The 23,418-nt window shown below is 37.9% G+C and overlaps 1 protein-coding gene across 2 annotated transcripts in view; it reads left to right on the forward strand.

Annotated features, from left to right (window-relative positions):
• The window catches only part of TET1 (tet methylcytosine dioxygenase 1), an 83,986-nt gene that overhangs the window by 28,709 nt on the left and 31,859 nt on the right, over positions 1–23,418 (forward strand). For both annotated transcript variants that reach the window (XM_076339393.1, XM_076339394.1), the window contains 3 exons: positions 11,543–14,075; positions 15,314–15,404; positions 16,037–16,130. In XM_076339393.1, the coding sequence (XP_076195508.1) occupies positions 11,543–14,075; positions 15,314–15,404; positions 16,037–16,130 (2,718 nt within the window). The remainder of the gene's footprint in view (positions 1–11,542; positions 14,076–15,313; positions 15,405–16,036; positions 16,131–23,418) is intronic.

Genomic DNA, 23,418 nt, shown 5'->3' on the forward strand with positions numbered 1-23,418 from the left:
GGAAGGAATATACTCATGGTTTTTCTTACCGTTTATATTGTGTGTTTTCCCCAGTTAAGCAGACAATTCTTTAATTTTATTCCTGATAACGGAAAGTCTATATAGAAGGGATTCATACTTAAAAATTAATTCGCCTGCATTTCAAAAGGCATATTATACACCCTGCTTCACTTACTATTGTTTTCCTTTTAGCCACTTAGCAGTGTTCTCACTCAATTTGGGCAGTGCAATGCACCTCTCCTTAACAGTGGGGAAATGTTTGCAGTCACCTGCGAGTTTATTAACACAGAGCTCAGAAGAATGGGACAGTTGAACATGGTATCATATTGTCAGGGAAATTACAGTTATCAAGTATAGACAGCAGTGGCACCAGTAAGGAAACCTCCCACAGGTCAAGATACAGATGATGAAGAAGTACAGTCCATGGTCTTTCTACTAGGTTCTGTGGAGCCAAGGCTACAGATGCTTGCTGCGTTGATGGAGATTTAAAAAAAGGAAAAAAAAAAAAAAAAAAAAAAAGGAAGAGACTGTGGGAGAGATCCAGAATAATATATGCAGTGCTAAGTGAGTATTGTAACTGCATGCACATTCTTTGCTCTCCGACGGATTCTGTTTGCTTGCGTGTTTATGCATAAACACTATAATGGTATTCGTGTGTGCCAGAAAAGTGCGAACGATGCCTGCTAAACTCTGTAAAATCCATTCAGTTTAAGCCAAGCCAAAAGCCAGAGATGACTCAGTATCTAGAACTTTTGGGTTGGTTATAAACATCATATTAGGAACCAGTAAAAGTTTCATTTCCATCAAAACTACAAATATATACTTGAGCACTCTCTTAATTTTTCTCCTCCACACGTACAAAGCATAGTCTTTCTTATCAAAAACAACTTTAAAATATAAAGTTGGTTTGGCAGACCTGCTGTTGCCCTTTTTACGATGCAGTTTGTTTTGCTGCTCAAAGAAATTAAAAATACACTTTTTTTGTCAAGCTTAGATATGTGTTAACAAGAGTTAAGGGAAGTAACTGCTAATGTTCATGATAATGCTTTGAGTGAGCATGGATTGAACTGATTTTGAACATTTATTCTAAATGATGGTGTATGTTTTTAGTGCTAAATATCTGTCAGAATATTTAGCTGGAAGAAATTAAATTTTACTACTTTTTTCCCCCTTTAAAATAAGATATGAGCAAGTCAATGGATGGAAATGCACTGCAGTGGAATTTTATAAAGGAAGAAGACAGAATGGTGTAATATGAGTTGGACAGGATGTTGTCCAGAAAATACTTATCTTATTCTTTGTGTGTTTTAAAGGGACATTATCACCTTGGAACGTATTCCTTCAGTAAATACCAATTAAAATTGCTTTGAGTACTGGTTGAAAGCGTCTGCCTATTTCTTATGTGCCTTTTTGCTCCCTTTTTTTGATAGGGAGAGCTTACTTTTGGTATGTGAGTAGCCTACACAAATTAGTTAACTTTTATTTTTAAAAATAAATAAGTAACTTAGCTGTTAACTCAGTTTAAAAAAATCTAGGTATCATTTTTTGAAAGAAATGTTCTTCTAATTTTGATCTTTTTCAAGCTGGATGTGTGTCTGTTTAAATGGGATTACATTTTTTTTTGCTCTTGATAGGCTCATGCACCTCACTTGATGTGCGCAGGCATGATTACGGTTGTACTTCAGTAGCACACTTCCACATGCAGCCTTTCCAGCACTTCCACATGAATGCACTCATGTGAACACATGAAGCACTTCCATATTTTGTTTGTACAGTACTGCTAAGACTACTCATGTATGTAGACATTTTTTGAATGGAGGCCTAACAAAGAAGGCCTTTGTAAATGGTTTGTAAATTATTAATCTTACTCTAGTAATTTTCTAATTGTTAATTTTTCCAGCCAGTTTCTGGGGAAGTTGAAGCCTGTCCCTTGTGGACTTTTTCCTGTGGTGCAGAGTGAGCTGGGTAGAACGCAAAGACACTCTCCTTCCCTTGCCCCCCTGTTCCTGCAGAGCATCCTTACGTCAGTGCTGCTCCCTTTCCCATCCACCTCTTTCTCGGGACCCCTGCGCTGCTTGCCCAGCAGCACTATCATGCTACTCTTTACCCCTGCAACCCAGCTCCCCAAAATGTCAAAGGAAGAAAGGGACATTGCCCTTAAGAGGAGGACAGGGAGGAGTAGGGTTTTCCATTTAACTCATTTGTTGCTGTAGCAGAGCAGTTGTGAGGATAGTGCCACTCCTCCTCGGAATGGTGGAGGCAGAGGCACAATGAGGCTGGGAAGTGTTGAGTAAGGCGAGGCTGAACCTAGTGATTACAGTGGCTTTGGAGGGTTTTTGCACGTTTTGAATCACTATTTCTTTGTAGATCTTGACTCACCGTGTGTTTTAGTGCAGCGCTGGGTCTTCCACTTTAGTGGATTTAGAGGTGGAGCTTCTTAAAAAGGTAGAAAATGTGTTTGTGATCAAAAATGTCATAAAATAATCAGTAAAAGTAACATAATTTGTGGGAAGGAAGGAAAATGTACATGTGTAGCTGAAGGTCGGATGCATAGGTATATTGATACATTGCTTAGGTGTTCTTAGTGAAGTTACAGTATTATGAAATAAATACTGGTTTCCTCTTCCAGGTATGTAGTTTTGTTGATGATATTTGTATTTACTACTGAATTATGAGCTTTATTGAATACTTGTGCTTGCTGCATGTAATGTAGGCATTGAAGTAATTGAGATGGCGCTGCAAATTCCAGAAATCTGTTGTCAGTGTTTGCTGTCTGTCCATACGTTTATAAATAGTAATATCTAGAAAATGCTTTGAAAATGGGCACTACTTGTTTAGAATCTGATACCGTATTGCTAAGCAAGTTTGTTTATTGCTTTTGGTAACTGATGTGGGAGAAAATCAGTGAGAACCCCCAAACTTACTTGAGTGGCACCAGATTTTCACTTCTGTGTTTTTTTTCCTTCTGTGATATTATACTAAGATTTTTTTATATTTAATGTTACTGAGTATGAGAAAGTTAATTTAGCAGATACTACTGCAGCAAACTTTCCCATTGACATTAGTAGGAGCCTTGCCTCTGTAAAGACCAAAAGATTTCATTCCTACTAAAATAAATTTGTAATTATAGGATTTCATGTGGGAGGTAGGAAGAATCCATGCGTTCTTATAAAGGTATTTTCTTTTTAAATGTCAAATACATGAAACTTAACCAATATCAAGAAAAAAGAAAACAGGAATTACATATAAGGAACTAACAATAATCGCTTTTCATTAACTTATGTAAAATTAGTATATAGAATATATTTGGCTGTCTTTATTGTCCTAACAGCTTTAGTATTAAGCCTTTTCAAATATTGGGATTTTTCAAGGCTGACTTAAAATTGAGTGGTGTGTGTCTTGACACTTGACTGTGAATTCCTTTCTCAATCAGTGTTTTGTTGGTGTTGTCTGTATTTATAATAATTTAATTATTAAATTTAATGTATATAATAATATTAATGTAAATATAATTTAATTGATGCTCTGTAGTAAAACTTGGCTCTATGTTTAATTTTCCTAAAATAAAGGTTTTGCTGAACTTGTGAATAAGAGGAAAAATTTCTGTGTTTAAAAATGTAAAGCATTTACTTTTGTGACAGATGATCACGGTCTGAATTTTGCAGTGGAAACACCACTCTTGTTGCAGTGCTGCTCCAGAACAACATTGCTGTTACTCCGGTGTGCGAGTGAAAGTTGGTACTCCTGTAAAGAGAAAGTGGAAGTTACATACAGTATAAATTCCATATTGAGCTTTATTTAAAACCATAGTTGTGCTAGCTCTGATAGAAGAGAAACAACATTTGCCATTTTTTAGGCTTTTTTCCTTATGAGAATAAGCAAAATATAGATGCAAAATCCTGAATAGTGTTGCAGCCTTGTAGCTTGGTGGCTTAAGTGATGGGCATGACTATTTTTCTTTCGTTTATCTGAATTACCTTTAGCTGTTCCTCTGATACATGTCTATCACCAACTTTTCTATTGCTAAAGAGTATTAGTTATTCCTTTTAGTCTTGTGGACCCTGATCAGCTTTAAAACCGGGCTAGAATATACCCATAATACAGATATTTAAATTTGGAGAAGACTTGTATGTGACTTGTTGCAATGTGTAACTGGGACCTGCACTGGTATTTCAGAGTGACGGGAAAACAGGATATATGTGTGTGAGGGCTGATGAGCATTGTTAACTTACGGTGTTGTGTGTCCTTAGCAGATCTGGTCTGAGAGCAGCTACCAGCATGTAACAACTTGTAAATAATATAATTGGTTGTACAACAGATGGTTAGGCACTTAAACTGGGTCCTAAATTAAGGAGATGAATATCTGCCTGGTTAGATTATAGGAACTGAAAAGTTAAGTTACCTTGGCAGTTCAGATCTTTACTGAACTGAAACTGAAGGAAAATTATTAACTTATGTCAGTTTGGTTCACATATGGTAATGCCAGGCAAGATCATTGTGATCACTTGTTCTTGTCCTGAGAGGTTGGAAGACTGTATCAATTTATTTGGATTAAGCATCATGTTTTAAAACCACAGAACTTGAATTTGAAAATTCCAATGGATGAAAAGTGCATCAAAACACCTAACAAGATGCTTAAAAGATTCTTTACTCTTTCTCTGTCCCGCTGCAAAAATGTGCGCCGTAGTTCCAGTCCAGGCTTCTCTGGCCTTAACTAAAGTCATTGAGTCTTGTTATACTTTTGTCTGCTAGAACAAGGAGCCTTCTGTTAATCAGCTTTCTTTTCCACATAGACTTAGCCTCAGTTTGTGGCTTTTCAGTTTTCTTTGGTAAATTGCAGAGAGTGAGTAGAGAGTCAGCTTGAGGCTTTCACTTCAAGATGTTTCAAGCCCTCTTCAGCATATCAATGTATTGCTTGAATTGGGACTGCCAGAAATGGATGCTTTATTCCACTAGCAGGTGCAAAAGTGCCAAGTACAGGATAGAAAGTGACCCGTCTTTTCCTAATTATATTGTTATTTATGCACCCAAGAATCTCACTAACCCTTTTGGCCATGAAGTTGCAATAGGAGTTTCTATAGTTACTGTGCAGTTGATTATTGACCATGTTAATGTCCTCCTTAAAGTCATTGCTTTCTAAGATACAAACCTGCATTTTGTAAATATAGTCCCACGTCTTTGTTGCTAAATACACAACTTCACCTTTAGCTGTATTGAAATGTGTGCTTGCAGTGGCTTGCCAGTTAATTTAGGAAGCATCATGTCTGATCTTTTCATTATTTGCTATTTTTCTATCAGTATTAATTTCACTGTTCTTTCAGGTCATTGCTAAAAATTATATATAGCTGTGATCTGTTCCTTGAAGACCCTGTTACGAACACTGTGATCATTCTCCATTTACAGTTAAGGGCCAGGTGGTACTTTCTTAATGCTATGGTGATGGTTTCATAAATGAGTAGACCACAAGAGACATTAGCTAGGATGGATAAATTCAAAGACTGAATTTCTTTCATCTCTGCATTTGAGTTAAAGCACATTAGGGGAAGGTTGTATTAGGGAATACATATTGCTGCTGATTGTATCATTTGTCTTTTGTGGCTTAATTGAGTGCTATATTTTTCAGAGCTGCCAGCATCTCTTTGAGTGCTCAGTTTCAGTGTTGAAGACAAATGATTGAGTAATTCAAAACACCAGTAAAAAACAAACCAAACCAAACCCAAAAAACAAACAAAACAAAAACCACCAAGCAAGATGCTTGTTTATGTTTGCTTCTGTGGCAGAAAAAGTACTGTAATGTTTGGGGTTTTTTTTCTTTCTTAACACATCCACTTCTTGGGTGTCTGTGTAGGAGAATGGGATGTCCTTCACTCTGTATTTTTTCTTGCTCCTGTTTGTAGCTTTCACAACCTAGAGCTCAGGGTTGACGGAAACAATAATTTGAGTTTGTGGCTAACAGAACCTATTTTCAAGTAGTAATCCAATAAATACACTTCTCTGGGGGTCACCATTTTGAAGCCTTTGGGGCCAGAATTAGTATCCTGTAGTTTTTGATTTTGTTAGTAAGTGCATCCTTTAGGGTCTGATACTGTAGATCTTCTTTGTAAGTGGTCTCACTGAAGTTGTTACACAAGGTGGGCAGGAGGACTGTGGTAATGGTGTAGGAGAGAAAATGAAGAGAACAAAGATGTAAAGACTTTGAGGCCATAATATACTAATTCCTCATGGGAAGACAAGATAAGGAACTTTTCTGGTGGGAAAGCTGCCTGGTGTTTGAAGAACATAGCAAAGAGGATATAAATGTAGATAAAAGGGAGATGAAACTGAGAAGGAGAGAGCTAAGCTGTAGCTTGGAGAGTGTTCTTTGCTGTTGTGGCTACGGATATGAAAAAAAAATACATCATCAACTAGAGCAGACTTTCTAGCTGTTATAAGATCCAGTGTGAAATGGTACCTGCTGTGATACTCAAGTTGGTGGCTTTGGGTGGATTTCATACTCAGGGTTCGGGGAGTTGGGAGTGAGGGGGATCCCTCCAGGAAAGCCCGGGCGTCCTGAGCGATCTCTGCCACGTGTCCCAGGTCGGGTAGCTTTCTCCAGATTTGCAGAACGTCTTGTTCCCCTGAGTTTCCATGTAAACCAGCCTCTCTGCTAAAACTTGTCTACATCATTTTGCCAAGAGTAGAGGTTATTTGCTTTGATTGCAATAGCTTCTAAAATGCAGAATTGTTACCTGTCCTGTCCCTCAGTGCCATCTGTGAATGTTGTTCTCTTGAGGAACAAAACATCTTGTATATGCAGGCTGTGTTACAGATTGTGGGCCACAATCTGTTTCCTTGAATGAAGACCTATACAATATGTGCCTTACCTGAGCTGCTGTGGAAGTGTGATATACTAAGAGGCTGTTTCATGTCCATGGTTGTTAGGCAAGTGTGGTGGTAATTGCGTTATGCCTCTGGTGAGTTTCATGGGAATATGCCCCAGCTTGCAGCATGGCCCCTACTCAGCTGTTCTCCTCTCTCTGCTGGTGGCCTGCTCGGAAACCCTGCTGAGGCTGCAGCCTTGGGCAGTAACTTACAGCGCATTGCTGTTGTCTGCATCACAGTAGTCAAACACGTGTGGTCTTAAATAGACGTTTATCCTTAAATGTATTATTGTATCTGCATTTATTTTGGAATGCAAAAAAACTTGGCTGTACTTAGAAGGTGGCCTATACTTTCCATGGCATCCTGCCTTACATTCGTCTCTGTTCTAACCAGTGCATGGCTTTCTACATAACACTCAGCATAAGCAACTGTTTCTCCACACCTGTGCTTTGTCTCCCTATCCCCTGTCCTGTCCATATCTTATCTCCTTATCCCTGTATGTTGGTCCTGTACAGTGCAGGTCCTGGATTCAGCTGAATTTCTGCATGTCCTGGGGAGCAGATGCTAGAGAGTAGGAATAAATTGCATAGGAGTAAATTGCTGCTGGTCAGCTGGCTGGTGCTTTCATATCTCTTGGTGAAGCAGTGACATCTGACAGTTGGACCATGAATAAAACACCCTGTTCAAATGTTAGATGAAGTATGTTTGGGTTTTTTTCCAAACAGTTTTTCTGAAAGAAAACTTCTGTTGTGGTATTTGAGCTCTGAGGAGCTGCCAGCTCTGTGCCAACGTGGAAGGGCCTGTGGGGCTGGCTACGTGGCTTTAGACACTGTGACAGGATCCAAACTTACCCAGTGCACTGCAATGGAAAAGAGATGCAAAGTGCAAGCACTTCTCACCCACTCATCCTTTTATGTTGATGAATGTTGTGGCCTGAGAAGAACTGCCTTTCAGGTCATCCTGGTTATTGGCACAAGCTAGGAGGTGCAAGTATTTTTTTTATCTGTTGGGTACTGTGCTCTTGTGGGGACCTGGGCAGAATTCTATAGGGAGGGCTAGTTAAGGGGACTTGGCATTGTTTATTGTGTAACTTGTCACAGCTTGCTTGTAGAGCCATTTTGTCAGTAGTTGATCTGGGCATCATCTGTTACTTCTGGTTTATGGGAGTAATTGTTTCTGGTTGTGTCCTTTAGTACAATATGTGTTGTTACCACCTATAGAGGTTTGAAAGGAGACATAAACCTATGGCTTCTGTTGTACAGAAGATGTGGAAATGTCTTTAGGGTTGCTTTAGCATTGTATTTTGATTGTGAATTGGTGAACTCTTTGCATTACCTCAGAGGCCTCTTGCGTTAAAAGAAAAGTTAATATTAAAGTCTGACCCTTTTCAGACTGGTGAAATGATTTGCTGTAACTGGCTTTCCGTATGTGCTGGAAGCATTAGCTCATGGAGTGAATTTTGTGTGTGTGTGTATATGTGTGTGTGTATATATAAGAGATAACGTCTGGTTGAAGTTTAAGTAATACAGCAATGGCTACAGCAGACTGTACTCTATGGTTCCTGTCCTAATAGCACTAACTACTGCAGAGTCTAAGCTTGAGCATGATTTGTTAGTGTTTTATGTCTCCAGATAGAGTAGTGCTGTCCTTAATGAGGAAGGGAGGAAATTACTTTTATCGATCCAGTTTATTCTTCAGCTTTTCATTACACTTGTATAAAGGATTTAGAAATCAATCAGATCAGACACGTGCTTAACTTCCATGAATTTTAAGACTCTTGCTTGGAATTGTGGTATCCTTCTCTGTAGTTTTCACTACTTTTTTTTTTAGTCCTGATTCAGGACTTGAAGATAGATTGCTCCTAGGTTGTTCATCTGCAAAAGGTTTTTGCTGAGCTATTACTTTTGGTCTCCCAGACTTACATTGAGGAGAAGTATCAAATGACCTCTGCCCTGCTAGTATGTCTGCATTTCTTTATGTTGGGAAACATTAATTTCACATATTAAACAAAAGGCCACTGGAAAGTCTGGTAAGAGAGGAAAAAGGTATTTTTTAGGATTCATTGCAGTTCAGTAACAGAAGAAAGAAAGCAACGTAGTGCTCAAAAGGAAGAGCATTTGATTTAAAAAAAAAAAGTCCAATTTTATGATAATATTTATTCGTTGTGTGGAAAAATAAAATATGGACCAAATCATGCCAATGATATGATTCATCTGGTTCTTCTTCATTGCATGTGGGCAGCTTTCAGTAATGTTAGTGGAAATTGTGATGTATGAGGAATAATTTTATTTCAAAAGTAATCCCATTTTACTGCTGAGATCACTGCGGTCTTTGGGGACACAGCACTGCACCTGTGCACTACTGGCAGATTAGGGAATATCCTCACTATTTTTTAGTGTAGCAGTGCTTTTTGGTCAGATGAAAGTATTTTATTGAGGAACAACATAGTTAAGAGAAGTGTGATGACATTTTTGCACTTCTGAGTGCTGTCAGTGGACTCTGTGTCAGATCTTCTCATCTTTGCTGATCATGGATGAACCCTCCCCCTTCCCCCCACCTCTCATCGCTCTCAATTTACCAGACTTAGATTTTTTTTTTTTAAATGTAGTGAGTGACACCCTCTTAAAAATGAAGGGAATACAAAAATGTGTTGTCGTGTTGAAAATGTACAAATGCTGGGGAATTATTTTCATCTATTTGCTTCTATCTCCTCAGCCTCCTAATTGTCTAATTAAATAATTTTTAATAACAATTTTACATAGCTGGGAAAACTTTTGGACTGATAGAGATCTTAAGATATACTTTCGCTGAAGAAAAAACAGCAATTTCATATCGTAGTTCTTTCTGAAGTTAAATTAAGATAATTGAAATTCAGCTTTTGCACAGGTATAGAATTGTGGGTTTTTACTTTTTCATGGTGGACCCTTAAAATATTTTCTGGTATGGTGCAGAGGCCTGTGTAATGCATTTACCCCTGCTAACAATAGAGCTGCTTAACTGCTTTTGTGGATCCCTTAGAAACTGCTCAGTGATCCCCTGAGTCTGTGGATCATTGATTGAAAATCACCAGGATCCAGAGGAGTTCAGGCTCACAGACCATTAGTCAGCATCTGTGTGTAATGAAAAAGCATTAAATAAGGTATCTTTCTTTCTTAATGTGATTTCCATCGGTTTGACTTAGCTGCGTAGGTGCTGGACATATTTTTATATAGCATTTCCATGAGAATTTATGATGCCTCTCATAATATCTAGGGCATTCTATGGCTTCCCGGTTTTGTGTTTTATCAGTCGGGAATCATTTGTGAGGTGAACACTGGGCTCCAGATGGAGCTGGGTCCGTATACGTTGTTTTGCCTGGGGGTTTCTGGCAATTCCATCTCGATGGTTATGATTAATCATAAATCGATTTTGCATTTGTTCTTCTGAGTTATTTTCTCAGAGAAGTCCATGCACTTCAGTTGGTATGACCGCAAAACCATGTCTGACTTAGCTGAATGTTTTATATTAAACTGGGTGCTATTTTCTGGGAACTGCTAGGGGGTACTGTGCTAACGTATGGTTAATTAACCAGTTGTATTGCTTATATCTGATTTGAAAAGCAATACTAGTTTTCTTGTTAAGTAGAGCTTAAGGCTGCAAATTATTTACATAACTCTTAGATTAAGTACCAGCACTGTCTATTGTGACTTAAAATTATTTTTTAAAAGAAAACCTAATATAAATAGAAATCAAATTTGATTAACGTAATAAAAATTGGATTCCTGCCTTTATTGCTGTTTCTGCCTGAGTTCCTGCCTTATTTTTTTTTTTAAACTTAAATTGCATAACTCCTTACTTCATATCCATAATACTATCATAAGACCCACATACATATTCTTCCCAGGACACAGTATTCTGACTCTATCTAGATTTTGACATTGCTTCAACCACATGAATTGATTAATATTAGTGAAGATGAATATTTTTAACCAAATACTAGAATTTAGAGTTTACTAAAATACTGTTAAGGATAGCTTACATGAGAGGCTGTTCAGAAACCTGGAAGTTACCATCTAAATATAGAAGCTAAACACAGTGATTAGAGGGTAACTTTCAGGTGAGCTAATGTTAATTGGCTTACTCTCCATTTCAGCTTAGGTTTTGTCATGTTTTAAGGACTTGAAACTAAGCCTGAAACCCAGCCATTCTTGCTAGAGTGTCCAGCCAAGTGTTGTATCAGTTTGTTGGTCTAGCCAAATCGGTATAATTATACCAAATTACTACTAAACTTTCTGTGGTACAAGCCTTTAGATTTCAGTCCTGCTTTGAACTCAAGGGAGACTTTCATCTGCTTATGCAAATTCATTAAAAATGGAATCCTTAGATGTGATTCTAAATGCTAACATCCTTTATCTGTTCATTCATTTCTTTAGTCTCCCACCACCACCACATGCACACACTTTCTTCCTCTGCCCACCCCCACCCCCCCCCAGTGGGGAAAAACAGCTGTAAATATGGATAGGGTCTTTAGGCTTCGGGGTTTTTTATGACTTCCTGGGTTTTTTTCCAATGTCTGTGCCTGTGCTTAATTAGGATATTCCTCATATCTGTCAAAGTAGGGTTTAATTGCTGTAAATCTTATGCTTATTTTTAATGTTTTTGAACAGCTGTTACAACAAATTTTTTATTTTTTATTTTATAGGCAAATTTAGAAAACAAACCAGTAAATGGCCGCAGACCAGAACTCATGGAATGCAGTATATGTGGTCATGGTGAAAAATATAGGGTGAAAACAAACCAAACAGTACCCATTGAAAATGTGCAGTCTAAGGAGAAAGAAAGAATGACAGGCTTAGAAGCAGAGAAGTGGGCACATAACGAGAAGCCATCTTTTGGTGTCCATGTCAACGGAGATATCCATGGAACTGTGACGGGCAACGAAGACTTGAAAAACGCTGAAGACAGTGAAAGGGCAGTGTCTCCCAGTCGGTTAGCTGAGCCAAAAAAATCATTTGCACAGACCATCAAAAATGGCATAAAAACCCTACATTATTCACCACCGGAAGCAGTTGCTTCGCTGAAAAAAGTATCCATAGAGGAAAGGACAGATTTGACAAGCAACTCCCATATGCAATGGATGAAGGGTACCAATCTGAATAACATAGTAAACACTCTGACGACTGGTGTTGGCTGTGTTCACCCAGCAAAACAAAGAAATGTTTTAATGAAAGAGGAAAACTGCACTTGCAGCATCTTTGAGGATTCTGATAAGTCAATTTTGCAGACAGGTTCCATTTCGGATCTGCAAGAAAGCTTGTGTTGTCCTCCACTGCCTGAAGAGGAAGTGCATGTAGGGAAGGATGGCTTCAAAGTACCTAACACAGGGACACAGCATGAGGATTCTTCACTCCAGCCGACTTTCTTGTCCCTGATTAAAAACAGAAATTTAACTGTAGAGCAGGTTGTAGCTATTGAAGCTTTAACACGGTTATCTGAAGCCCCTTTAGAAACAACTTCACCAGCTAAAACTGAAAGGACTGAATGTACAGAAGAAACAACTTCCAACTTGCTCCATAGTTATAAAAGGGATATCTCATCCTCCTTCACATCTTCTGCATTAAAAGAAATCAAAGACACTTACTTACAGAATGAGCAACAGCTCTTGGCTCACTGTGCTCACTCGCAGAAGCAGCTCCCTAATAAGGCAGTGTTATACAATGGCCAAAGTTCAGTTTCTGAATTGCGTGATAAACCTGCCAATCTGGCTGGTGAGATGTATAAATTACAGTTATCCTCAAGAGATACCAAAACTTTATCTGACTTAACATCTAATGCAAAATCATTTTCAGGATATACTACCAAGAAAAATTACACTCATGATCCAGTCACCCTTGCACGGTATTGCAATGCTTCACATAATGTCCAGCAAACAAGTAACAACTTGGACACTCTTGGCCAGTTAGAGCAAAAGCCAACCTGTAATGATTTGAACTTGGAAGCTAGTTCTTTAATCAAAGAAGGAGGAATTCACAGCCAGGATGAAGAGGATGTAGCTACACAACTAACGCAGCTTGCAGCGCTAATTGAATCAAACCAGGCAAATCCAGAGCAGAAGAATGACATAAAGGCATCACTGCTTAATCTAATATCACACGAGAGGCAGCCAAAATATAACCAAGATGTATTGCAGAAAAAAGAATCTGTATTTTTTAGGCATAATTATAGTTCCTTACTGTTAAAGCAAAAACAACCAACAAATAAAAAAGGAAATGCTGTACCATGGAAACCAAGACACAAAAAGAAGCCTCAAGAAGCACGCTATCAACAAAATAATCAAAACCAGCTAGAGCTGTTGTCATGCCAGCATAGCGAGTTACAGGACATTTGGATATCATCAAAACTGCACAAGCTTGGTCAAACCATGCCACAGGACTCCAGAATAGCTCCATCTGAAAAAAAATCTCCAAGAACCAAAGTACAGAGAGCACTAAATCAAAATACTTTAGCATCACAAGAAAAACCTAGGTTATTTCTCCCGCAAACGCAGATAAAATTCCATAGATGTTTACCTGAGGTACCACAAGAGAAAAAAAAAGACAGGTTGTTTGGCTCTGAAGTGGTGAATGAGCAAATCAAAACTGCAGGCTCCAGTGACCCACTAGGCATTGATCCACTGAAAAATGAAGTTGTTGCACGTAACCAATATAGTGACCTGTCCTGTAATCCTCTGGCTGTTTCACAGTTGAAAACAGCATCGTTATTGAACAGACCAAGTGAAAACCTACAGATGTTTACACAAAAATGTAATTCTCAGGTACAGCAAACAGTGAATGTCAGTCAGACGCATCCTTTGCCTCAAACTTATAATCAGTCTAACCTGAGAGCTAATGAAATGCATAGTGAAGACAAAACCTACATTCAGCAGGGTGCTGTCGAAAAACAAGTAGATCCAAAGTCGCAGGTGCTGCCTGTTCCCTGTGGTGGGGCCCAGGTACCAGGTTCTGTTGAAGCTCTCAGGAATATGGAGTGTGCGGGCGAAGTGACCGTTCTGACATCAACCAGTTTGGGTACTGACCACCCACAGAGCACAGGTGACTCAGGGTGTTCTCCAGCAAAAAACACGCTCAGCAGTTTCCTTGAATCACCTATGAAGTTTCTTGATACCCCTACAAAAAATTTAATAGATACACCTACAAAAAAAGGACAATCTGAATTGCCAACTTGTGACTGTGTTGGTAAGTCTTTTTGCTAACTCTTGCCTGTACCTTTCAGATGGAGGTGTGTTTATGTTGCTTCCTTTAATGTGAGGAAGTGTACTTGACACTTACTTAGCTATTTCAAAAGGATCAGTGTTTTGCCATTAGGAAATTGGAGAAAATTATTTTTTCCCTTTCTGTAACGTTTGCCTGGTGTTCTTTGGGCCTGCAAAGCACAGCAGAATTAAGTATTTTTGGTATTGCAACTGGCGGGTTTAAATTCTCTACTTAAATTTAAACCCAGGAGGAAAAGGAGTTTTTCTATTTGTTGTTTTGTCATTGCTGACTTGTGCTCTATGTGAATTTATCTGCAGTATATCCGATTCTGATTTTTATGGTCTAGAACTAGTTTTTGCCCGAGATGGGCTGGGCAAAAATTTCCCAGTATACTGTCATTGTTGTCTAAATGCTGTTAGGTAAGTGCCAGGGCATAGTTGTGGGTGGTCTTGTTACTGTCACTGTTAGTCTTGATGACTGATGTCAGTTTGCCTTAGAGTCCATGTCAAAGGCTACTAGACGCCTCTCATTGCAGAAAGGAGAGGTAAGGTGGAGTTCAGGTGAGGTGGCCACATATGTAATAATTTGCGTTGCAGGATGAGATGTCAGACTGAACTCAGTATTGAGAATTTTACAAATACAGCTTGATTGATGGTGTTAGACATGCTGTGTTTTCAGACTATCAAAGCACACAGATGGAAAAACAAGTCACAGACTTAACAATAAATTGTACACAGGCAGATTGATTCATCTTTACTTTAATGTTCTGAATCAACAGAGTGCTAGTTAAGAGGCCTGGATTATGTTTTCTGTTCTGTAATATACGACACTCAGTTAATCTCCCCCCTCCCCCCCCTTGTCTAAAATGAATTAATAATGTTTTCCTACCAACAAGGATATTGGGAAGCTTACTTAGTCAATATATGCCAGCTCCTGTAATGAAAATTTGTAAAGAATGCAAAATACTACTATAATTAGGATTACTTTATAACATAAAGAAAAAGTACTAGCAGATTAATAGGAGGAAATAAGTATAAAATAATTTTGATGCCTCTGAGGAGAAAAATCTGTCATACTCTTTATTCATTAAGTTTCAGAGACAAATTTTATGTGTTGTAATTTAATTTGGAAGATGTTTCTGTAAACCATTTCTAAGCTTACTTGTAATGGTGTAAATAAATTTTGTATATGCCAACTTAGTTTTCTCAACCTGCTTACAGAGCAAATTATAGAGAAAGATGAAGGCCCATATTACACACACCTCGGGACAGGACCAAGTGTTGCTGCTGTAAGAGAAATAATGGAGAACAGGTAAGGAAAATTGAGCATTTAATGCGCATGTATTTTTGACTGTCTAAGCAGGAAAGAGGAAGAGCTATGAGAAATCAGATGCTATGTTTAGCTTTGTTTTTCTAAACTTTTTGCAGTACTCATTTGTAAAGTGTTTTCTTCTTCAGATGTGCATGAGGTGAGCACTAGCATTTCGGTTCCAAACTCGTGTCTTTTCTGAGCTCTTGCAACTTCAGGGTTGAATTTCAAGTGCAGCATGCTCTTAGGTACCACTGAAGTCAATAGGAATGACAGAGATGAGCAGCTGACAGAATTAGGTTTTCTGGTGTCCTACATGTGAAGAAGCTGTGGCAAATTGGACAGAAGGGTCACATTAGTGACTAAGTGCACTAGGATTTACATGCAGATAACATTTTCTTCCCCAAATAATGTTTCTGTAGTGGCAGAAGCTTGTTATAAGAAAGATGTCAAAAATCACTCTTGCAAATAGGATTTTAAATTTAAAAGTATTTTTTGACAGTATAAATACTTTGTTTTTCTTCTATTCTCAGTAAAGTAAAAATAAATTTGTTGTTCTTGTTTTACTGAAAATGTTTACTGTTTTAAAGTGGTCTACAGCAGTTTGTTTTACTCATGAACTTTTTTTAATGCAGGTATGGAGCAAAAGGAAGCGCTGTAAGAATAGAGGTAGTGGTTTATACAGGAAAGGAAGGAAAAAGCTCTCAGGGGTGTCCAATTGCCAAGTGGGTAAGTTTTTATGTTACAGCAGTAAAATTGTTTTGTGTGGCTTTTAAATATCAAATGATGTGTAGTCCTTGAGCTTAAATATAATCTGATCTTCAACGAAGATCTGGTTCTTCTTTTAATTGATCTATAAGTCTGCCTGAATGATGAAGCTGAGGAAAACAATTTTTTTTTTTTATTTAGGATGTGGTGCTATATGTTATGCTGTGGTTTGAATGAGTGTGAAAGAGAGGTGCTTAACAGAGCTAGCAGAGATGACCAGATCAAGAGTAAGAAGACCCTGACAGTGTCCAAAAGTTGGAACGTATAGTGAAATACGTTATTGGGAAGTGTGAAAGAGAAAAGGAGGGATGATTGCTTGGGAGAGTTGGAAAACTATCCAGTAACATTTTTTTAAAACCCTTCTCAGTTGTATGAACACCTGAAGAAAAGATGTGTGATGCATGAGGAAGTTCAGTCTCATATGCCATGGAGTTCATTACTATTTTTGAGGAACTGAACTCAGTATTTGGAAATGTAAATGTTATGGTGATAGTTTTCACCAAAGTCTTGTCTCACATTGCTTCATAGGAGCCAGGAAATGAGGTAACGACACAAGCTCCAGGAGAGAGCTTGGAAAGAATTGATTGTCCTTAATCTTTGCTGAAACCACCAAGGGAGGTAAAAAGTAGACTGGAAATCTTGTAAACTGAGTTTTGGAAAATAATAAAAGAACTTGGTTGTTAAAACAAAAAAATTTATTGCTGTGTTTAGGAATTTCAAACTTGATTGAAAAAACGATGAAGATAACTGTACAGTTGGTAGACTAGCGTTTGTAACTACATGACAAAAATAAGGTTATTACATATTGTACGTGAATGGTATTGCATGCTAAACATTTACTGCTTATGTTTGGAACAGTCCAAATGTGTTTTTCATACTCAATACATAAACTATTTTTCAGAAAGGAATCCCATATGTGCATGTTGCTTCAGATAATATTTAATAACAAATCAGCATCCAGGAAAAAAAGGTGGTAAAACTAACTTCATAAACAACTGACCCAAAAAGAATGGAATGATTTTTCTCAGTGTTTCAACTAAATAAAACACTCAGTTTTAATGGAGGACACGAGTTAAAAATCTTACCTTAGAAATAGTTGTGAACAGTGGAAAGGAAGAAGGCATTTAAAACTAACTCTTAACCTTGATTTTTCTGTTGCCAGTGTCAACATACTGTCTTTTATGTAAAACAACAATGGTAGATTTTATTGTATATCTGCATGGCTGTAGGTGTCCAACGTGGGTACAGTATGACAGTCAGTACTTGGATGCATACAGAAAAGGCTGGTTTAAGGTATGGGGACCTGCTCTCCAGTTAGTTAGATTTTCACATTTCTCTATGTGAAGTGTGTGTGAGAGTAAGCTTTAATGTTCATTTAACTTAAGTTCCAGTCTTGTTTTATGCAGCAGTGACTTTTTTTGTGTGCGAGTTCAGACCTAAAGAGGATTAATGCTTTTCCAATGCTAGCTGTTACTGTGTCACTGTTCAATCAAGAGAGGGAAGGAAATCACTGAAATCTCCTCTGTAGAACTGTTTCATCCTGTATAAAATACACATTTCGGGGTTGGTATTCTTAATGTGTTGCATTACCTTCTCATTGGCAATGCTAATTTTAATCCTTATAACGGAGCATATTTGGGTTTTGGCTATGACCAAAGAAACATAATTGTGAAATTTGTTTGAAAGCATATGGAAAAAGTTTGCTGTGCTCTCTGATAATTGCAGTCACAAGGTTCTGTCAGCTGCAGAGACTTTCACTTACTCATTTACAGTGTACTTTGGGACAGACTCATTTCTGCTTTGCAGATGGACAAGCTATTGCCTTAGGGCTCCTGAGAGACTTGCTGGTGAGAGCACCATGATGGAGCTCTGCTGGAGCAAATATGATAAGAAAAAATTGAATGTATCTGTTGATCATCTTGAACTATTTTCCCAACTAATTTTCCCTATTTCCACTAGATAATTTTGTCTTACTTGTGGATCATTAGAAACATTTTAAGATTAAAGGAGGCTTTCTAAAATACTTGTGTCAATACATTCTTCTGTTAGTGACGCATTTCATAATACTGATTCCCTCCTAAATTGTTTTTGTTTAAGTGGCTCCAAACATGTGCCTGGTGTATTAAACATTTACTGAGACAGACTTCTTTCCCCAAAAGGAGCTGATGTTTTCCTTCTTAGATTTCAGGTTACCATAAACTTGTAGAATCTTTTCTCTTTCAGTCTTCTTTTGAGAAGAAAGAAACATCTGTCTCTTCTGTATTTTTTTTAATGTATTATATTTTAGGGTGATACTTTGTCCCTCTGGATGTGGACAAAAATGCTCCTATTAGTTGAACCTAAATATTATCAGTAAATACTACCTAGGGTTTGAAACCTTATGGTAGTAGTATGTGTAAGCATTCGACTGACACCCACATGAGCCAAACTGTGCAGTGAAGATGAGCTTACTATTGTTTTCACTACATGCAGCGGCAAGGAGACTGCTTGACCTCTGATTTCCCCCCCCCCCCCCAATCAGAAATTGTATCGTCTCATTTTTATGTCAAAATAGAATTAATAGAGTTTTGCCAGAGATTTCAAATGTTTGTATATCTGTGTAGGTGATAACTGTGTGATTAGAAAATAACTTACCATTCTGTGACGTATGCCGGGGTAAATGTACTCTTCTTTCTTTTCTGTTTGGATTTCTTTTGCTTTTTTGCTTTGTCCGAGTTCATCATACTTCTTCATAAGTTAAAGAAAAAAAACCCCTTTGAAGTACTGAAATTACTGGCCTGTCATTCTTAGTAGCCTGTTCATGTAATAAAAAGTCTCATGTTACTGTGCATCCCCTATAACCAGCCAGTGATAAGTGACTTGACTCATATCGGTCCCATTGTTCTATCAGTGCTTTAGCTCATAACGGATGTGTTGTGGTTTGTGTAGGGTTTTTTCCTGTTCTCAGTATGTCTGATGGTAAATTACAATTACCTCAATTTATGTGAAATGGTTTATAAATTTGTTAGTTGTTCATGAGTAACTCGCTGTAGGCATCATCCTGCTGCACTGAAGTCAAAGATACATGTCACTGACCTCAGAAGAGGTCAGTTTCGGGTCTTAATGTTTTCTGGATTAAACCCATTTCCTATGGGTTCCTTCTCCTGGTTTCAGTGGACATTGGCTTGGATCAGCTAAGCTATCATTGCTATCTGTTGTCTTTATTCAGAATTGCAATGTAATTTTTAAGGCTCCAGCTCTGAATAAAGACAAGAGATAAGAAGCAATAAAAACAGCCAGGTCAGGGTGGAGGTCCTTCTCGCCAATATCCTGCTTCCAGTGCTGACCGATAGCAGAAAGGTGTAAGAGCAGGGCAGTTGCCTCCCAGAAGACTTGCTTAGTTTCCAGTAATTCATAGCTCTGTGGTTCCCTGAGCTGGAGGCAGTGTCTTTGTGTTCAGTTGCCTTTCATAAATGTCATCTTTATTTCTCCTTTTCCTTCCTGTTCTCTTATGCTAGGAGTTAAAATGCTGGCATAATGTTTTTAGCCTTGTGCTCTATTCCCAGTAATTCCTAGCAGTTGTTTTTGCTTTTTCTCCATTACAGAGCAGTGATTTGGCATTTTCATAGCAATTTCTATCATTATGCTAGATTCTCATTCCTGCATGGTAATGGCCAACTCAAGAGTCCATCTCTATCTAAAAATAGAATTGTTTTCACCACGTGCATTAAATATGCACATCTACAGTAAATTTTATCTGCCATTTTACTGTCCGCTCAGCAGTATGAACTCCTCCTTCATTTGTTTGCAGATTGTGCTTGTCTTCACTACTCTGAATTGCTTAGTGTCATCAACAAATGTTGTCATCCTTTTATTTACCCATAACAAATGTGCTGAAGAGCACAAGCTTGAACGCAGTTCTACAGAGCTCCCATCAGAGACATACCAGCCTTTGTTTCCTGTCTTTTCACCAATTATTCATGTGTGGTCTTTTGATTTGTCCCAAGACACATGAGGGGTTTTTTAAGAGCCTTTACTAAGGGACCTCACTGAATGGCTTTTGGAAATCTAGAAAGACCTGCAGTATGACTGAGCTGTGACTTCTTCAGAAAAGTTTATTTGACTTCTCCCTGTGTATCACACTTTCCTGTGTGATCGCTGTTTTGCCCCACACAGATAGCAGGCTAATGTGATCACTGAATCTACATTCCTTCTAGGGTCTTTTTGCAAAGTGGTATCTTCTTGGTAATCTTCAGGCCCTCTGGTACTAATGTATTATAAATCAAGACAATGCACATCGCATTTAATACTTCAGTTGTTTCATCCTTGAGTTTCTTTGGTGGATGTCATCTCAACTTGGCAAATTGCTACTGTTTGGTGGCGGGGATGGTTGTTTGGTTTTGTTTTTTTTGTCGCTATTGTCCTGTAACCACTTTTGTCAGGGCTTTAACTTCAAAAAAAAAATCCTTGGCTGTCCCCTGTGAAGAAGGTTTCTGACATAGGAATCTTCCCAAACTTCTTGTTTGTGAACACAACAGAATTGGGTTTTGCATCTTGAGCCTTATCTTCACTGAGCACCTGTTTTGTTTTGTTTGGTTGTTTTTTTTAAACACTTGGATGATCTGTTGACCCTTCGGATTCTGTTAGCCTGCTGGTGGCCCTACTTTGTTTGAAAATACAGTATTATGAGGCTTTTATGCCTTTGCAAGTAGTTTCTCAAACTCTTTCACTTCTGTACTGTCTGCCTTTTTTGGGTTTTAGATTTATAACTTGACAGATCTTCATTATCTTTTCTGTAGTGTTGGTTGTATATTAGTAGGATATGTAAGTAATAAAAAAGTAGGGGTGGATTAAAAATTGATAAAAAATTTTATAGATAATTGAACTGATAGGAATTTGTAGCTAAATGCCAGAAACTACAATTTGTTGAGTGCTGAATGAGCCTTAGTAACAATAGATTCTTCTGCAGATGCAGAGAAGATGATCTTTTTCAGTTTGCTAGTTTAGCTTGAGTTGAGAAAGTGATTGAAATTGGGAATTGAAAAAGCAAGAAAACTGAGAAGTTACTCCAGCTTCTAGGCTCTCTACATGTAAGTTTTATTGTTAGTATTAGAAGAGATGTGTAATTTAGTAAAGAAAATGAACTGACGAATGAGTAAGGTACTTTGTCTGCAGCGGATGGTTGTTACTAATCAATCGAGCTGTCAGAGGACCACTTTATCAGGAAGTCAGGCATCTGTAAGCACTCTCTGATGCTTATTTTCTGTATCCCACTTGGCAGTGAAATGGTCAGGAGGTCTGGTGCGGCACTGCTAGCTAGGGGATAGTGAAGCTGTCGTGCTATTTGGAGCATTATAGAGTGGGGAATTTTTGAAATACATTTGAAAAGGGCTTTAAAGTAAATTCTCTTGGACTGACTGTCCCCTGGCCACAGGTTTAAGTAGAATGTGCAGCTTTAAACAGTTTACTGTACTTCAAGCTTTTATTTCATTTATTAAACCGTCTTTATCATTAAATGATGTTCTCCATAGGAGAAGTCTGGAAGGAAATTAATTTTGGCATGTGGAGAGGTTGGTTGGTGGAGGTTTTGTTCACCTTTTTGGACAATGTTGTATTACAGCATCACTTTCTTGCCATAATGTTGTAATACGTTAAGTTAGTTTGTGTAGCAGGCACTGTAGCTGTGCAGGCACTATTTTCACTGTTTGCTAGGAGGCATACCTGCTAAATACAGAATTAGAGGAGTTTATTTTGGACAAAAAAGTTCGTAACGTTATCCAAAGTAAAGCCGTTCTTTAAGTGCTGCAGTGCTTTGAGATTCAAAATTATTAGAAACGTTTACATGGTTTCTGAAGTAAATAAAAGTGTTTTAATATTGTTTCATATGAAGGACTACTCAAATATTTAAATAGAAACAAAAAAGCTATGTTAAGGTAAACAAAGTTAAGTATTGTAAAAGAGCAAGCATTTAAGTTGCTATTACCACTACTTTAATTAAAACAAATGGGATATCTGAACAAACTGAGAGAGTAGATTCTTATTGTCATCCCTGTCATACAAAGTGCAGTTTACCATTGCCTGCAATATAACAGAAAGGGAAGTTTGAGGGAGTAAGGAGGATAAGAGGGCACTGGGAGTTGTGGCTTGAATTTTGTCCCCATTTCTGCAGTGTTGGTTGCACAATTATAGAAGAATCACTTAGCCTATATATACGGCAGTTTGCTCATTTGTAAGTGGTACAATACCACTTCCAGTAGCAACTTGAAAAAGGTGTTTGCAGGTAATTGCAGATATCACACTTCAGTGATATTCCTGTAAAAATAGCTAAGTAACTTCATAGTATTGTGATTGACGGTAACTGTTCCATGCTAGCTCTTTTGATGTAGTCTACTAGTACTCGAGAAGAGAGAATTTAGGGAAATGGAACTTATTTCCGTTTTAATATCTCTTAGACATGCTGAGAATAAAAGGATATAACATTTTCCAGTAAGAAAAGAGTTTAATGTGGTTTAATGTGTGTGTAGGGGTGAATTAGGAAAAAGGAGGGCAGACTCACTTCTGTGGGAAACAAGAACATTTCTCCTGCTGTCTGTTACACAGCACCACCTGCTAGAACAGCAGCAGGTTTTAACAGCACTGTGCTCTCACTTTGCGCTGGTGTAGATTATTACGGAATTGTAGCTTAGCAGAGTGTAGAGAGGACTCCATACACGGACTTTGCGCAGAGGCAAAATCTGCAGGTTAGGAAACTTGGAGCCAAACTGTTCTAAATGAGTCGCCTCTTTCAGGAAATTACAGTGAACAGTTAAGCTATGTTCTCACTTTAAAATCAACTACTGATATCCTGCAAAGGAGACATAGCTATTTTACTGAAGAAATTCAGAATGGGCTGGAGGGAGTATTGCAGTGGAACCACATGGAGATGAAATAAACCTTAAAAGTACCTTGTTGTTGGTTCCATGATTTTTTTCATCTGGTAATTTATAGCAGTGTATTTAACTCACGATTAAAATTTTGTACTATTTGCTAGTCGTGTCTGGTTTGTATCGTGTTAAAGTTAACACAACTATTCTGGTGATAATTGGAAAGTAATTTCTCATCCATGTGGTAATTCAGTATTTGGTATGCTGAGCTTCTGCAGTTTGACTCTTAGATACTTATATAAGTCATGTACATGCTAATTTAGATAGACTGGCTTATGTTTAAGGACATCAAGTAATTTTTATTCACAGTGTACTTATTCCTTGTTCTAGAGCTCCCGCCAAGGGTT

This window comes from Aptenodytes patagonicus, chromosome 5 (genome assembly GCF_965638725.1).
Source record: "Aptenodytes patagonicus chromosome 5, bAptPat1.pri.cur, whole genome shotgun sequence".
Classification (NCBI taxonomy): domain Eukaryota; kingdom Metazoa; phylum Chordata; class Aves; order Sphenisciformes; family Spheniscidae; genus Aptenodytes; species Aptenodytes patagonicus.